Here is an 18,577-nt window from a genome sequence, read left to right as displayed (position 1 = left end):
ATGGGATTATTTTAAAGGCACCTACAAAAATAGAGTCTGTCTACTGTTTTTATCGGTAATACTGGAGTTAATATTAAAGACAGAGAAATGCTTAGGAGAGCAACTGACCTGCTCCCAGCACTGCGGCAGCAGTTCTGCTTCCACCCGGGTCGGACCCACGTGCCGTGCGAAGGCCACGCATCCGGTCAGGATCATCTGCCTGCGGACACAAGGACGTGACAGTGACAGGAGCGGGCCACTGGAAACGTGCGTCAGACATGGCATCTGAAGATCGAGAGCTAACCATATACATTTAAATACTGTCAAGTTATAATATGTGTCTATGGCACAAAGGTGCTTTTCAGTGACTCAAGTAGCTTGGCTTGGAGCCTGCAGTGATTCCAGCTGCTTGGTTTAGAGCCTGCATTGACTTGGCACTGAGTCTAGCCACTGGAAGACTAATGACCTGGCAGTGACTCTGCAGTTACTTGAGCAGCTTGGCTTGAAGCGTGCAGTGACTCTGCAGTGACACAAGTCACTTGGCCTAGAGACTGTAGTGATTCGGTAGTGACTCTGCAGTTACTTAAGCTGCTCGTCTTGCAGCCTGAAGTGACATAGCAGTGACTCTGCAGTGAGTCAAGTCACTTGGTTTGGAGCCTGCAGTAACCTGGGAGTGACTTCACAGTGACTCAAGCCGCTTAGAGCTGCAGTGACCCGGCAGTGACTCCCCTGTCCGGCAGTAAAGCGATCAGGTGACGTGATCACACCTCTGTTCGTCATCGGGCCTCTTGATGAGGTTGAAGAGGATATGCAGGAGCTGGTCGCGCTCCTTGGGCTCCGGGTGAAGGCAGGCGGTACACAGAATGAGGGGAATCAGCTCCTGGGGGGAGGGAGGGTGTCAGGGGTCATAAACAGGATGGGGGGGGGGATATAAGGGAGCAAGCCACGCCTGCACCACCTTATTCTCTGAGCTGGGAAATGGCATACAAAGAGCTCCTCTGGAGGGTAGAACTTCCACCAGAGACAGTTTGGGGGAATATGGCTGTTTTTAATAAGGTGACTTAACGTTTACCTTAATTACCCATACAGTTCAGGTGAAGCCATTTTCACGACTCATCAAACACAATGGAGACGACACATACTGCCGTCTTACCAGGATGAATCGGGGGACGTTTTAGCGAAACTGGCTGAGCCTCAAGCCTTTTTTCCCCCCCCAAAAAATTATGAACGCGGAATGTAAAAAAAAAAAAAAAATAAAAAAAACAAGTAAAAATAACACAAAGGATATTCTATGCAGGTCAACAGAAAGTCGTATCAACTTCTGAGTTCTGACCAAGTGTTTAAGGGAAAGTCAAACATCTGCACACTCGATCTTTGATAAGGATAACGACGTTAGAGGTGGGGTGTCAAGTGCTGTGGTGAGTAGGTGTGTGAAAGCGCCCGGCGTTGCCAAAGCTGTGAAAGCACACGCTCACTTGTCCATGCACCTGCCCTCCACATCTGCCCTATCAGGAACTGACCCCCCTCATAAAGATTAACATGCTTTTGAAGAAGCCCCCCCCCCCACCTCAACTGTCTATGCAGCCCCACTCGCAGCTCCTTATCAGCTTTTTATTTTATTTTTTATTTAACCAGGGGGTGGGGGGGGGCGACCTCTGTCACAGCCAGTGCTGCGCGCAGCACCACACGGCCCCCCTGTGCCGGGAAGACGCCTCCAAGACATTAAACAGAGCCGCCAGGACCTCTTTGTTCCGCCAAGCCCACGGGGCGTCTGTCGCCCTCGGGAGGAGAATCCCAGGGGGCTGATGCATTTCAAAGCGGCTGCTTCCGCACCCAAGTCGGGGCTTGAAACACACGGCCCTTTGTGGAGTGCGGCCCAGCTGCGAGCAGTGTGATGACACGATGGCGGCTCCTATTGATAACAATGATGACGATAGCTATAATAGCAGCAAAAAATGAAAATACAAAAACTCCAACAAATTAGAAAATGCAAAAAAATAAAAATGCTGTATAGGATGTGCACATACATTTGAGTGCTATTTAAATGTATTATTACTCATTATTACTATTATTATGTTCTATCTGCTTACAATGTTGGTATGCCAGTCTCTTGCAAAGTACACACGCACACACACACACACACACACACACACACACACACACACATTATTGGTAATTAATTTACATATTAACAGATAGTTTTTTCTCCCAAATGACATGCTCCATAAACCATTCAAATAATGGTTAAAGTGTACAAAAACAATTAATGACAATATTCAGTAATTCATGATATCTTATTACACTCGCAAAATATCGGATTACGGACGAGCAAACACTCATTCCGGTTACACAGCCTCCTCAGCACTCGGATAGGATTCGCACAATTCTGCCTTATTCCCTCTGAGCGATAGATTGGAATCAGACGACAGGACTGATCAGGGCCAAAACAAACAAGGACATAGGGAAGCTCCTGTAGAGCAGTTGGTGTCTCATAGCCCGTTGCGTTTTGTTTGGCTGTGCCCTTCGAAGAGCTACAATTAGGGATCGGGTGCCCCCTGCCTGTGAACAATGCGGCTGTGTTGGGGCACTTGTGGAAGCGGGGGTGGACTGCGCCGAAGCTCGTCTGATTTCTCTAGGACTGTCGTAAGAGCGAGTGGAGGCCCGAGTCGAGATAAATAAACATGACCCCTCCCGCTGGGCAAAACAGGAAGAGCGACATCCCGTTTCGAACAGCCGGTGACCTTTATCCAATCTCACTTCCCAGAACATCTGAATGAAGCGTCTCTAAAGATTCTGCGGTGATAAACCTGCAGCAGCCTTAAACACGCAAATATGCGTGCCATGTTATCCTGAGAGTGCCTTCGAAACAGCAAACCTGCCCTGTTGATGGTTAGGGAGACGATTGCATCCCTGGAAGCCAAGGACTGTCGCAATCTGAAGCCACGCTTTGTTACAGCTTACATTACAGTCACCTGATGCTTCACCACAAATCACTCTAGCACAACTTACATGTCACATCAAGCTGGGACATCACACTTAATGTCTGACATGCCTAAGTGTATCAGATATTTATTTGTTTTCGTATCGAGACTTCGTGCCTCTGTTCCCTTAAAATTCATCTTCCAAACAAAACACAGGGCTGAAGAGTCTCTACCCAGGCAGCATGGGGCACCCTGGATGGGATGGCAGTCTATCATGTGGCACACACACACACACACACACACACGCACACACAGCAGACAGACAATGGTTAGATACTAACATCACTGTATTTTATAATTTGCTGATGCAACGTCACCATAAAGTGACCACAGAGACCCCATCCCATTCCACTACACAGAATACGGAAGCTTTATCCACGCTGGGCTTGTTTTTCCAACGCCCTGGAGTTGTTCCAGATCCTTCTAAACTGTCATTTAGGCTGCAAAAAAATAACTGTGATATGCAAATGTGTGCAGCTGCTGGGGGCGGCGGTGCTATGTTCCCTTCATGTCACGGGGGGGGGGGGGGGGGGGGGACAGAGGCTCCTTCAAACACGCCCACGCCCCGCAGGCACTTAAAGGGGCAGGTGCATGTGTGAATTTTTACCCCCAGAATCCTTTTATGATTTCAACAATCAGTGGAAAAAAAAACAACAGAAAAGGTATAAGGCGTCAGATGTACTCAGTAGGGTCTGTAATGTTACCGTTGGCAACTCGGGGACTTAGAGGTGCAGGAATATGTGCTGCTACACTATCTCTCATTAAATTTTGAGACATTCATCGTTAGCGGAGACTGCGGTGTGAACAGCAGGCTGTGGGGCACGGACGCACGCGTAATGCCCTTGGGAAGCCTTCCGACGAAACGGCTTCGACATGTCATACTCTGTCATTCACAATTTCTCATAGAAAAAACATTTGCAAGATAGAGGTAAGATTACAGCGCATTACCGCACAACAAACCACCTCAGGGATGAGAACCCGAGTGCACCCATGTAGCGGGTTATACCTCAGCACCACACCAGTCCGAATGGACCAGGGCAAATTTTTTCCAGTGGCTGAAGTGCCAATCCTGCCACCAGCCCCCAAATGCCTCTGTAACTTGGAGGACCTCTTTGCAGAGCTGGATGTAGATCGACATCATACCCAGTATGACAGAATTGCACCTTAAGGGTCTTGATCAAGGCACAATGGAGTAGGATCTCTCCTGGTATTCACGGGATTCGAACCAGCAACCTTCCAATTGCTGGCACAGATCCCTAGCCTCAGTGACACCACATAGCTCATAATTGCAAGATTAATTGAACAAACTCAAATTTAGCATATGACGTAACTAAAAAGCTGGAATCTCCCAGATTTTTACAATGTAAAACACGTCATCTAAACATGTCATCCGACCGACAAATCTGCCTTTTTCACATGTAGTGTGTATTTCACTGTTCTGCAGCCCCGTCGTGGGTCATTGAGCCCAGATCTGACCGTTTTCTTGTGCCTCAGCACAGAATCACGGATCACATTCAGCTCCAGGTGCTGATCTCATATTGTATGAAAAATGATCTCAGCCACAAGATTGGACACACTGTGCAAACTCATACGATTACATGAAAAAATGGGGGGGGAGGGGGGGAGCGTGCTATGTCAATCTTTCCACTACAGACTACTAAAACCATCACTAAGTGACAGGAGTAATTTAAAAGGCTATACGATTTTATTCTATACCTTACTTGACAATCTATGCAAGTTAATAGTTAAACTCCATTCAGTGCTGTACAAAATACACCCAGGGGGCCCTTTTTTAGTTACACCTACCTAGTACTGCGTACTTTTACCTCACTTCAAGGGTTGGCGAGTTGTGTGTTCAGGGAGGCCTGTCTGCACACCACTGCAGTACTCAGCTGTTGTTTTTCTTCTTGTGGCCTTCCTGTTACTCTGGCATTTCTCCTCTCATTACCAATGTGTTTTTGCCTAAAGAACGGCCACTAACTGGGTGGTTTTGTTTATTGCCTTATTCTTGATAATTCTGCAGCCCGTAAGTGTGGCTATTGTAGAGATGCTGGAAGCATCGCGTCTGGCACCAACAGTCACGCCGCATTCAGAATCGATTACATCATGCATCTTAGCTGTTCTGATGCTTAAGTGTAACTGGAACACTTGACCCCATCTCCGTGCCATTTATATTCGGCTGCAGACATACAGTTTCTGTTTGAAGGAGCAAGCTCTTTGTATTAACGAGCAGGTGCACCTAATAAATTAGGCACAGAGTATTTGAGGATCGATGTATTGCTGTCTTTGTAAGTTTCAGTGGCAGTTGTTAGTATTGGTAATAAAACACGAGCTTAAAGCGCTTAAAGGGCTAAATGACAGACGGACAGGCTTCCCGCCGAGGGTGTCGCCTGCCTCAGAACCAGGTGCATCCTGGGAGAGGCTATAGCTCCTCCCCCTCATCTTATTCCCTTTGCTTCTTGAGCTCCAGCCTTGCCGTGACCTCATGCTGAACTTCTCATCTCACAAACTTCTACAGAAGCACCAGGTAAATGGCGGACTCTGAATGCTGACCCGAAGCTTTGCGGCACCCTGTGAGTGAGTTTATGCGTCTCATATACGAGCAAGATGGGATACGCAAAAAATCAAAAAACACCCTAATCATACTTGTGAAATAGAGAATAAAAATGATCTTATCCAATCCATTAGAATGAAAACACTAAATTTAAAAAATATATCAAGACTCACTTTAATGACATGGGGATAAAGGCGATTTACTGCTAAGAAAGATAAAAAAAATTATTATAGTACTGAAGGCTCTACGAGTTCTTGCTCTGTCTTCCAGACACAAAGTCTGCAGCATGATTTTTTTTCATTTGAAATCAGTCACCTCATGAAATCACACAATTCAGTTCACTTAACACCCATCACTTCAGATTCAGTTTTACACCTTAATATAATGATAAACACAAAAAAATCAGTGTTTATTCTTTCAAACAACCAACGATTAACATAATTATTCAATAATTAACCTATTAACTTTTGAATGTTTAAACGGAGAGTCTTTTGAAGTTTAAATTATGCAGATTAAGTAGTAGTAAGTGTTTATGACACTGTGTATTTCTGTGAGCACCTGGAAAGAAGCTTTATATGAATGGAGGCAGTTAAGACGCGGACTTTGGATCTCAAGTCGATCAGAAACAAACAGCAAAAGGGGAAGTCAAGGGAGGGGGGGGGGATTCACCTGGCACAGGTGCACAACCATTCTCTGGGGGGAAGGGGCAGAGATGCACGCATAGAAAGGCCGATCGAACATGAAAGACGAGACACAGAGAACGGAGGGGGGGGGGGGGGGACTCGAGAACGATTACATCAACGCAGGTTTTTAGACTTGAATACAGCAGACCGACATTGGAACAAAGACAATGGTGAGGGTGTTCGTGTGTGTGTGTGTGTGTGTGTGTGTGTGTGTGAGGGGGGGGATGGGGCAAGGTGACAGGGGGACTTACCTCCCGCTTGGCCAGCAGCACGTTGGGGACAATGTGGGGTAAGCAGCGGCCCAGCATGAGGGTGACACTCTCAGCGCTGTCTGCGATGCGGGACACCTTGTTGGGGGGGGGGGGATTGGGGAGAGGGGGATGACGCAAGAACATCCCTGTAAGAATATGAATGGTACCTGCCAGGGTCTGGGTGCTGCCTGCCTGTCAGGGTCCACTACCCTGTCGCACACGTCTGCGGAAGCACATCACCAGCATGACCCATTTGTCGGACTGCCACGTTTCATTTAGAGCGTTAGGGAAATAAAAAGAGTCTGGGCATACACAGCATACACAGCATTTGAGCAGCAGAAATTGTCCCTCACTGAAATATAACAGTTTAAAATATGGGTACTTTTCAAGTTCATTATAAACAAGTTTATAAGAAATAAAATCTTCCTAAAGCTCAGGGCACTGGGCCACTCCAGAGGTACAGGTGCCTTCTACACATTCCGGCTTACATTCCCACTCCGCTGCTCGAGTCATCTCACGGTTTCACAGTTGGGTTCTTCACGCTCATATTGCTCTACAGTGACACCAAGTGTTGGCTAAGTGCTTAACAGGCTGTAGGTGGAATAGCACGAGTTGCGAGTATGTCACATTCACACTAAGTCCTCTACTGTACTATGGGTCATCTTGCCTTCACACATGTTCCCTGGTAGTAGTCACTGGCATCTTTGAACCCTGTAAGCTGTTTCATTCAAAGGTTGCAGTTAGACAAGTGTCAGGAAGTCATCCTTGAGCTATCTCACCTCGGAGCCAAGACGACTATCAGCAGACATCGGGCAGAAGGACAAAAGTGCTTGGTGAAATGCAGGAGACAGCTTTCTGGAGACCAGAACAAATTAATGTTCAGTGTGCAAATTCGTGATGAAAATAAGATATAACTGGGTACCAATAAATTAGTACCTTATTACTTAAAGATCCCTCTATATCCACCTGTCCTGACATGACATTTGCTCGTATTAATTCTCTTCCATAAAATGCCAGCATTACCTTACCAGCATTACCAGTTTTTTTCTGAGGTTGTGGCGCCCTCTAGTGGCGAGTATATTAAAACACACTGAGTTTAATATTACAGTACTTGCTTGGGCTACAACCAGTCTGTACTAACATGTAGACAAAGAGCAATGAACCACATCAAAATGCTAATTAACGAAATAACATTGCAGGCAGAGAAAATCCATATAAATGACATTTTCATGATTCATATCCTTTCCTGCCATAAATCATTGTCATTGCATTGAAGGGTGGAACCGGAGGGTAAATCTACAGGACACCGTGTGTCTGACATGTAAGCGAGCATGACTATCAAAGGGAGCTTCCACAGTCTCACCTGTTTGGCTGATCAAACTCAACAGGCCCCTTCCTTTGCGAGGTCTGACATTTTAACTTTGCATGGGGTGAAGTCTGAGGCCTGGTCAGGTCGGTGACTTGCAAATGGACGGGCGGCGCCTCCTGCAGGTCAGGGTCAGAGCTGAAACCCCCGGCTGGGCCGTCTGGCACGTCATCCTGATCCGTGGAGCGCCGGATGTCCAGGTACTGTCCGTTATCCTGGGGCCCGGGGTCGGGCAGCCGGCCCGATTTTGCTGCCGTGACGAGCGGCGGGATGGAGATGCTCTCCTTAATGATGCGCATGTCACTGAAAGAGATGGCGTTCCGCCTTCGCTTATTTCAGGGCAAATTCCATCAGAAGGCAGTTTGTGTGAAGGAGAAAGGACACCTCTGGTGAGGTAACAGAAGAGTGCATCTGAGAGCACAAAGGGAAATTCACACACCCACCCAACCCTCATTGGCCCTCACCGGCCCCCTGTTCTTCTCCACAGATAGGGGCAGCCCATGGCTTAGTAGGTTAGGCCTCGGTGCCTGTGATCGGAAGGTTGCTTGTTTGAACCCCTTTCTTGGCAGAATAGTCACGTCTTGCTTGGGTGTGACGCTTATCACTTATGATTAAAAGGTTCGCCTAGCTAGCGCCGGGAAGGACTCGGTTTATTATGTACACCTAGCTAATACTGGGTAGGACCCACTTTATTAACCTCTGAAAAGGCTCCAATGATGCTGGATAAATGGCCTAACCCTAACCCTAACCCTAACCCTAACCCTGCACTCAGAGCCCAAGCTTGGTTCTCACATGTTCATGTTTCTCAAAGGAGTGAAAGATCAGATAGGCGAAAAGAACCATTCCAAAGTACTTAATAAAACATCATCTCATGCCATACCTCTCCAACTTCTTGATCTTCTCTAACAGGCTCTTCTTCTCGCTGTTCAGGAGGCTGATCTGGTACTCCAGCTCCTGAACCACGGCCGCTTGCTGAAACGTGGAGCAAACAGTCGGTCACTTTCAATCAATAAAAGTCATGCAAAAAGTGCTAGTAACTACAGGGGCAACTACAACTACAGTGGACCTAAAACGTGCAAACAATCCATCCAACTTATCCAGTGCTGGGGCGTGATGAGTTTAGGGCCGATTCCAAGAAGCACAGGGCACACTTGAGGGAACGGAGTGTATAAGGTGTCACCAGGGGGTGAGACACACACACACACACACACACACACACACACACACACAGACACACACACACAAATGCAATTTAGAGGCATCAATTTAACAAGCTGGGAGTCTGTGGATGGTAGAAAATGACTGCAGCACCTACAGGAAACCTAAATAAATGCAGAGAACATTCAAAACGCTGATGTGTGAGGCCACTGCACTGAGCGCTACCCACAATGCAGCTGTGCATGTGCCAAAGTGAAACAGAGAGGCTCGCTCGACGGCAACACACCTGCGGGAGCTCGGTGTTCAGCGAGGGCTGCGGCGTGACCGGGCCGGACGGCAGCTCGTCGGCCTCCACACCCACGCCGACGTCCACCGTATCCCGGGGCGATGGTGGGCTGGAGCCGCAGTTCCGGTACAGGTGGAGGAGGTCAGGGGGTTTTGGGATGTTCAAGCCCACGTCGTCCCACAGCTCAAAGTCCTGCAGAGGGCGCACAACAGCAAGTCAACACGCTTCCCTATCAATAAGCAGGCTGGAGATTTACAGTTTGTTTTTTTTTTTTTAAAGTAAAGATTTCAGTACATCATAAAAAACTATTACAAGAGGCTTTGATTCAATTTATTTTAGGTCTTACTAATGTATTAATATTTATGTACCAGGACACAACAAAATATGAAAAATCAAAACATTAATCCTTAAATTACACTTTCAAAACTCAATTATTTATTGGAAAAAGCATGTATAGCCTATGAAGGACACAACTATGTTACTAGCAAAAATTTATTGCAGTCATGATATTCAGAAGTTACCTGATCATCATTTTCATCTGAGAACGTGATGGACGAAAGCTTGTAATTGTTTTTCAATAAATACTCGTTGACTAGAAAATTTAATGCTCTTTTCTCAAGAGGGCGGATAGGTTCCTGCAGGAAGGGAGGACGGAGGTTTAGCGTCGAGACACGATGTGCACATGTGACACCTCCAAGACGGGGTGGGGATCGCTGTCCCTACCTGAATTTCAGGGCTGGATTTGAAGTTCTTCCTCTCCTGCATACGAACGTCGCTCTCTGTAAGAGATGAAGAGCAGCCGTCGGTCGGCCTGCGCACTGCGCCACCGGCCCAAGGAGCTTGAGCGGCTCTCGAAGCAGAAAGACTTGAAGTAGTAAAAGTATAAAGTACGCCACCTGCTGCCTGAGTCAAGTTGGCCCGCAGAGCCTGTATGGTCTCCTTGGCTTTCCGTAGTTCAAACTCCAGGACTGGACAGGGAGTGGATTAAACACACACAGGCATCCAGCCAAGAAAAGGGAACAAAGAAATAAAATAAAAAAAGAAAACACAAAAAAGGGGATGACCATGAAAAACAAAACCGAACAAAAATGATACACTCTCTAAGAAGCTGAACAAAAAAATGAAAAAGAAAAGAAAAAGAAAATATAAACAAACAGAAGGTCATGCAAATTATGGACGCATGCAGCAGAAGTTGCTGGAGAAGCAGAATGGTGACCACTTTCCATACTTTTCTTGAGATCTTTGAGCTTTTTCTTGAACAAAAATACTCCTGCTGTCTGACCAGGACTCTTAGCCTTAGCTTAAGCATTACAAGGGAATGAGATTTTTATTTATGTTTGTTTTAAACCATTTTAGTAATATGTTACATTTCAAATGAACAGCTGTTATTTAGATTTTGAGGTACACTGAGGACCAAACACTAATAAATGGTGAATCAGACAAGTTTTTTTTCGACACACAAAATGGATCCATACACTTATAGTGTGTCTGAATGAAAAATAAATTGAAATACACTGAGGTTAAACAGGGCAAGGTCACAACTGCTCCAAATATGCCACAAATGCTACTTAATCTTCCGCACTGTTTGTCAGGTTAAGATATGAGAGGACCATTCTATGTCGATACTAGTATGGCCTCAAATAAGACTGAAAAGCGTAGGTTGTCTGTAAATCAGTCTAGTGCTTAAAAAAAGGCGGAAAAATCAGCGAAAATAAAAACAGAATAAAATTTAAAACAGCTTTCAATGTGGAGGTAAACACAGAGAGCAGTCAAACTACAGTTAGGGAAAAGGGGACAGGAAGTCACTGGGCTGAAGGTAACAGGTCCACAGAACCCCCGAAGGCGGGTTCCGCAGACAGGCATGGAGAGCAGAGGACGCTTTGCATGACTGTGCACTGACGATCTGCGCCCCCAAATGGTCCACCGGGCAGGCTTTTGGTTTCCTCTCCCCTAAGCACTTTACGAAGGCCAGGCCCACCTCGTCCGTCCCAACCTGGACCCATTCCTGTATATCTGGACCCATGTCTTTGCGGTCGTCAAAAACAAGAGGGAGGTAAGAGACCACGCCTCAAGGTTAGCTTGGGCCAAGTAGCGGAAAAAGTTCTCGTTGAGGCCAGTCGTCATGGAAACGTACAAATCAATACACATGTAAATGACGCAGATCAGGAATGCACAAAATGCAAATACAGATGCAACAAATGGAACAACTCAAAAAAAAAAATATTAAAAAAAGAAACTGAAAGAGAGGTGGGGTTCAGCAGAAGGACTGCTAACTCGGATGGTAGCTGGTCCAGTATTGGAAAGAGAAAAGCTACGTTTAAATTCTTTAAAACCAGAAAGCCAGATCTCCCGGAGTCAGACAGCAGGGGTGGAAAAAGAGAGGACAGGATGCATCCCTCTTTCACCCCCCCCCCCACCCCAAAGAAAGACCAAGTTCAAAAGGTATGGAGGCACCACACTGCTTTCAGCGACTACAGCGGAACACGGCGCATCTGCTGCATGGACCCCGAATCCCCCCTAAATGGCACCCCAGCCTTCTAATCTGGCCGCTACGATGTGCCAATCTAGCTAACGGGACGCATATATAGCATCGCTGTGTTTTCGGAACATGCCGTTATAAAGTATATGCCGAAAACTAATTCTGCTACGGGGTGAAAAATAAATAACGAAAATAACTGACAAAACAACCAAAGACACAGCAAGAACAATACACATTTCTACATGAAATACCATGGTAGTATTAACGCATTAATACGTTTAGAAATAAAGGGTCGCTTCGGTCAATTTTCGTCAGAAATAGATGTTTAGTTTTAGCAATTTTTGAAAAAGCAATCGTTAATAGTATTGATTTAATTTTTTTATTAGTTTGTGGGCAGCTCAGCAGTTCAGGGATCTCACGTTGACATAGTTTATAATACAAATTATTCTACTGATAGTTCCTACCCGAACCCTAACAAAGGCTTTGGAATCCCCGTGTGAAATTCTGCATACCTGAGGTTTGGTCAGACTGCTGTTTATAAATTGCGCTTAAACTGTGTGTGTACCCTATATATGCCTTGTGCCCTTGTGCTCTAGGCTTGCCCTGACCCCAAATAAGCGGTTCTAGAAACAGAGGGGCCGCTGATAAAACATTTACGGCACTTCACTCCTATCTGAAGGCTTTCGCGAAACCTCCAAACAAACGTATCAGTCTGTAAAAAACACGTGCAGGGCTAACGTTGCTCCGCCTCGAGTCTGGCTCGAGTCTCCATAAAGGACACTGTGACATGTGATATGCACCTCGAGGAGATGACGCAAATAAAACCCTGACATCTAACATCATTGAGCTTGTCAGGAGGAAAAAAAAACAAAAAAAAAAACATGTGATTAAGTCACATGATCCGTAGGTTATGATTTAGAAAATGGCCCCCCGTCACTTGTGCTAAATCGGTCTTTCAAATTCCTGACAAGGCTCCATAAAGGGCAGTAAATACTCTATGTTCCCCTGACACATGCATGGACATCGAGACTGTGATGCTCACTTCTCCGAATCACAAAGTGGTGCTTTTCTTGTTCCCGCGCCCCCCCCCCCCCGCGTCTGGCCTCTGCTCGCACTTCCTCCCACAAAGTTCCCTTTACCTGCGACGCGCTCGTCCGATTCCCTGTTCCCGTCGTCGGAGTAGCGGGCAAAATCCAGGGAGTCCAGAGTGCTTATGCTTCCGGTGCGATCTGAAATGAAAACGAGTAATGAGTTTCCCCACAGCCACTGGGAGACTGGCGATCGCACATTAAACAACGAGGTCACCACGGTCACCCTGACTCTCACATAGGAGTCCCGTCTTTCTTTAAAGATTGTAGGTGACTTGGTTGTGGGGCCACCTTTTCAGGGGCCCCATGTGTGTGAGCATGGACAATGATAGCTTTGGTGTGGAGGTCAGGGGCCCCAGAAGAATATTCAGGGGCCCAACTCTCTTTTTATGTGGCCCTGTTTGTTTGTCTTGTCTTCAAGTTTTCCTTTGCAGGAAATAAGGGTCTGGACATATACCCACGAGGGGCCAGGTTTAGTGAGGGAACATAAGATGGTCCGTGATGGAGTGATAATCATCCTCCAGCACGTCCCATGCAGGTGGAGGTCCCTTCAAGACAGCCATCCTACAACATCTACCTGCAAAAGCACCCACTGCTTCCCATCTCCGTCTCTGTCGGCTGCTTCCCAGCATGAGGTTTAGGCCCAGCATAGTGAGACAGTCCCGCCCCCTGATTGGGGTATTCATCAATTCCCAACTGGGTCCCAAAGGCTTTTCGTAATGCAGTTACCGGTGGCCTGCATGCTGCTGATTACCCCCGGAGCAGTGCATGGCGGCTTCCCAACAAGTTGTCGCATTACAAATGAAACAAAGTCTGGATGCCAAAAGGTCCGAATGCCTAAAGCTCGATAAGTTGTGTACAGTACGTGATCACTTCAAAATGAGGCTATGGATTTTGGGGGTGTGAATTTGATCATATTTATTAGTGGAATGCATGGTTAGCAGCATGAAAAATGGATGAACGTGCATCAGAGCACAAAGACCTTAAAGAAGTAATCACTCTCAGAGGTGCTAATGGTGATGTTTTATGCAATAACCACTAACAATACCGTGCTAGTGGATGCATAGTATTCCTCAAGAGCAATGCGTTCCACACATGGTGATACCAATATTCCATTACGATGGTTTGACTGATGATACTCCGACTTTATGATGATGCATTGGCAATGCAATTTCAGTGGTCAGACTTTACGTTTTGATCTGTTCCCAGGCTAGTGACATTGTCGTATGATGGCAGGATCCATCCAGCCACGCATTCCAGTCTCTGTAGCGATCATGAGCGTAAACATCTCATGCAGTGTATAACAACCTATCACACAGTGTTTTCTTCTGTGTTTAACCAGATTTATTTACTTATTCAGTGAAAGTAGCTATTTATTTACTTAGTTATATCATATTGACATTTGACTCAAGTGTTTTCAACTTGTGCTGGATTCATCATCACATAACCCCACCGAAAGTCGGTGAGCATCTGTATTTTCAAAATTGTTCTAAGCAGAAGTCATCCTCTGTGGCTCCACCTCTGAACGTGATTGGCCAAGAAATTCAATGAGTGCTGTTAAAAATGACAGAAGGCCAGGGCACGTAAAAATAATATATGATGCTATGTCTCACAGCAGAGTTGAGTCAGCATATTTCTGCAAAGAAGGGAGGCTGGTGCGAGTGATAACTCTCACTTTCACCTTTGCATGATTGTAGCGAAGCTTGAAACATGGAAAGTGGACTGACGTTTTTCAGGAAATGGGAAAATGCGTGAAAACATGCAAAGATGTATTTGACCAAGACAAAAAATTAATTGGACAACAAATACAAATCGTACAGCACATCACAAAAAAAGCTTGTGGGAGTTTTATTTACACAACAATGTTCTGGGGGCAGAAAGAACAAAGATTGGTTCAGAGAGATAACCAATCAGATTGTAGAGGAGGTGGGTCCAAGGAACTTGAGGAGGAGGGACCACGACATTTGATTGGTTGGTCTCATCTCCTCTAGTTGCTTGGATCAGAATGTTTTTATAACCCCATTTATAAATGAGCCTAAATTGAGTGCCTGGCATAATGAGTCTAAAGTTTTATCTCAAAGTGATCCAAGATAATTATTCATTGGATATTTAAATTCTTTCCCTGCAAATCAAAAACAAACACTCACTTGTCGGCAAATCCTGGGCCAAGTTATGGTTCAGCTTGGTGCGACCGGCACCTGCTGAAGAACAATCCGGCGTGAAGGGGAGGAACCAGGATTCACCAAGGCGTGAGGGCTGTCTGCCCCGCCACGCCCCCGCTGCCGGCGGCCGTCCCAGAGAGGGCCGAGGAGCATCCCATCTGTCATTCCAGCAGGAAGCCAGACACAAGCACGTCCTTGTGATCAATAGGATATGAGGGACAGCTCTGCAGCTCAGGTGCTCCTCCAGAGAAGGTCCATGCTTGGCGAGAGCCATGGAGTCATTTTCCTACATCCGACTGTTTTCCTAATGCCCGCGATGCTCATCGCCAAATTTCACAGTCTGATCTGATATCTATAACAAGCTGGTTCTGAACCTGGTCCTCAGCCACCACCTGCATGCCTGACGCAGGGAACCAAAAGTTTTCATAAATTAGTCCAAAAGTAAAATCTGGTGTGTAGGTGGTGGAACGGGATATAAACTGAGGCTGAAACTCAACCAGCACTGTCAACTTGGAAGGCGGTGCGTGGTCTGGGGAGACACAGCGATACTCTCTCTGCACCCTCATCGGCACGGCAGAACTGGCAGGCAGGCTGTCATTTTTATGATTAACTGCACTAGCTGAGGAACTAGCTAGAGCATAGACCTACCGTTAGTGTCATCAGCAGCAGAGATAATCTTCACCTGATAAAAACACTATAAAATATAGTTTTTTTAAGTACGCAATACAGATTAATAATATTCTGTTTTTTTTTTTTTAACAATGATAATAGTATTTCAATTCTATTAAAGTCCCCACAGTAGTAGAGTGATCAATAGCTTCCGTTTTAATTAACAGTTTTTAAAATATTTAATAATTGGTAAAAACAACTATATTTCATCCTGCCAATATATGTTGACTAACATACACTGCGTGTCTGGAAAGAGAAATATGCCGGAAGATATTTTGGAATTAATCCATCTTCTGCTGAAGCAACATACTGAAATTCAGCATCCTGAATTTTAATCCACAGATGAGTCAATTAGGCCAGATTTCAACCGGGTGAAGAAGATCCATATTGGACTGGACACACGTCGACAGCTCTCTGGGCTGCATTTTGATTGGATTTCCATCGCAGCATGCAAATGAGTATGCAAATGTGCCAGCTCAGCATCCGAACAGGTCAGCCCGTGAGAGGTATGCCGCTTCAGGCTGCTGCTACGGCCTGAAGCCACGGGCCGACGGGGATATTGTATCCGACAGCGGAAATATAGACGTTTAATCTGCTGTTATGGCCCTTGGGAGGTACGCTTACTTAAGGGATGACGCCAAGATTTGAACGGGAGAAAGATGACACCACACAGCCATTATTTCTGGCTTCTCAGGTTCTTCAACAGCTCCCGAAGAAATATTAGAAGGCTCATACTCGCAACCAATTCACATAATAATTATTTATAATTAATAACATTATTATCAGGTCCTTTTATTCTTGTTTTGCACTTGTCTTGTCCAGAATTGCACTACAGTTCATCCTATCCCCCATGCTTGAAACACCGCAGAGAAATTAAAATTCAAATTGTGACTATTAATTGCTACCATTAAAATACAGAAACCCAATTAGCTGTTCACTTGTAAAAATCCCTGGGAAATCATTTTCAGTCCAGGAAACAACATTCCAGCTACAAAACCATTAATTGTTTGCCTCAGATTGCATTAGCAATTTAACAGTATAGGAGCCAGCCAGAACAGAAAAAAATAAATCAAAGCCAGAAAAAAGGACTACATAAATATTTGAATGTATGCCAAAGTATGATAAAATACTTTACATTCCTTAAAGGTATCACCACAGGTAAACTTTCATTCTGATGGAGAAATTACTGACTTGGCAGCAGTTTGCCATTTAACAAATTCTCTTATAATTATTTTGTTCTGCCCTGTGCTTGTTTAATTACAGAGAATACTTTTCCTTAACCAGTTCTAAGACTTCTAAGCCTTATTCTTCTTTGTTGGGATTAGTCCCAAGAGACCTCAGAAAATGGCTGGTGCCTACATGCTAATTACAAACCCTGTGACACCTCACACCAGAAAAGGCCTCACTCAGCGACGGTACCGTCACACGACGGCTGCCCTGGAGATCAGACTGACGAACGCTTGCCGCTTCCTTGGCAACCCCAGGTAGACCAATCCGCGGTGTGATTCAGGCCTGCGTCTCCGATTACAGCACAGAGGCCCTGTCATCATCGACCGGCAGGTGCTTGGGGGGAGGGGGGGGGGGGGAGGGGCCAGCGATAGAGGACCAGGGTGGCCTGCAGACGTTCAAAAGGGTGTCGCTAAATGCTCTCTCACCCTCTGCTGTTGTGATGAACAGTTTGGTTAGAATAAAATCCCTCGAAACCCCAGCTCTTCCGTGTGATCTGCTGCATTCATATTCCAGAGGCCTGCTTTCTGGCCACAAAATTTGGCATGCATTTTAACAAATAGTTCTCTGTTTCTCAGAGTTTCCCTAACACGTTCATTTAGCATTTCTCAAATTTAAAATGATTATTTAGCGACCTGGAGTTGTGTTCTTTAAAATGGGCCAATACACATTAACAACTATAAAATACACAACCCCCACAATCTTCCTTGATCCTTACTTCATTAAACCCTTGTATTGCCAGTTACTTCTTTTTCACAGGTCTCCTGGCATATTTAAATCACTATCTTAGCATTTCAGGTTCTATCTGAGGCTGACACTCCCGACTCTTCATGCCTCCTGCCGTTCACCCTACCGGGGCGAGACTGAGCCCAGTAATGAATTAAACCAGCAGACTCTGGCACTGGGCTTCGTTAAAGCCAAATATCAAACCCTGATTATGAATAACCTCCTTTAAGCATTGATCTTGATTCCCTTCCATTCTTGGGTGCAAGCGACTGGTCAAACTCATGAATTTCATAACATAATATTTGCAAAACTGTCTGAATATTTTTTTTCTTTTTACAACAATGAAATGACATTGCAAAAAACCTGACAGGATAAACATTTCCAGGAGTGGAATGTTCTCTTTATCCTTTGGCTTGATGTGGTTTCAATAAGACTACACAGGACCAAAATAAGCAAACTCAAACACATTACCTCACTTTTATGACAACATCACTCAAAAATGCAACAAACAGAAGTGAAACGTCAGAAACACATATTGTCTCTATCTAACCACTTGTTACTGCCAATGAATTGAGATTTCAATATGCTGTTAATATACAATCGGCTACTGTTATATATTAACTAGAAAATAAACACATTTTTGATAAGGGGAGTACAAACAATTCAATTTTTTTTTCCGACTAGGTGAAAATACAAATATGCATCATCTGAGATTGTGGTGTACAGGGCAAAGATGATTTTATTTACTATCAAATCAAAGGTTTGATAGTTGTCAACAACATTTTGGTTTTAGTTTGGTTTTTAACAGAAAGGAAACCATCTTCAAGGAAACTGTACTGAGTAATTCAACATAATTCAACATAAAGAAACAGGTAAACTGAGGACAACTCAAAGCAGTCACCAGGGGGTCTCGTATATACTCAAGTGACCCATAAAGCTTTATATTTTGTCTGAGGCAGAGAATCTAC

The 18,577-nt window shown here is 45.1% G+C and overlaps 1 protein-coding gene across 9 annotated transcripts in view; it reads right to left on the bottom strand.

Moving 5' to 3' along the window:
* The window catches only part of relch (RAB11 binding and LisH domain, coiled-coil and HEAT repeat containing), a 39,222-nt gene that overhangs the window by 14,219 nt on the left and 6,426 nt on the right, over positions 1-18,577 (bottom strand). For 7 of the 9 annotated variants that reach the window (XM_072699895.1, XM_072699893.1, XM_072699894.1 and 4 more), the window contains exons 2-12: positions 12,877-12,966; positions 10,155-10,226; positions 9,982-10,037; positions 9,780-9,893; positions 9,259-9,450; positions 8,695-8,786; positions 7,812-8,117; positions 7,228-7,303; positions 6,449-6,544; positions 747-859; positions 109-199 (exon numbers count right to left, since the gene is read on the bottom strand). In XM_072699895.1, coding sequence (XP_072555996.1) covers positions 109-199; positions 747-859; positions 6,449-6,544; positions 7,228-7,303; positions 7,812-8,117; positions 8,695-8,786; positions 9,259-9,450; positions 9,780-9,893; positions 9,982-10,037; positions 10,155-10,226; positions 12,877-12,966 — 1,298 coding nt within the window. The remainder of the gene's footprint in view (positions 1-108; positions 200-746; positions 860-6,448; positions 6,545-7,227; positions 7,304-7,811; positions 8,118-8,694; positions 8,787-9,258; positions 9,451-9,779; positions 9,894-9,981; positions 10,038-10,154; positions 10,227-12,876; positions 12,967-18,577) is intronic. The other 2 variants (XM_072699892.1, XM_072699896.1) reach the window with 1 other exon arrangement.

This window comes from Paramormyrops kingsleyae, chromosome 15 (genome assembly GCF_048594095.1).
Source record: "Paramormyrops kingsleyae isolate MSU_618 chromosome 15, PKINGS_0.4, whole genome shotgun sequence".
In the NCBI taxonomy this organism is placed as follows: domain Eukaryota; kingdom Metazoa; phylum Chordata; class Actinopteri; order Osteoglossiformes; family Mormyridae; genus Paramormyrops; species Paramormyrops kingsleyae.
Note: the sequence above shows the minus strand (reverse complement) of the source record. Positions and strands in the feature narration are given on the sequence as shown.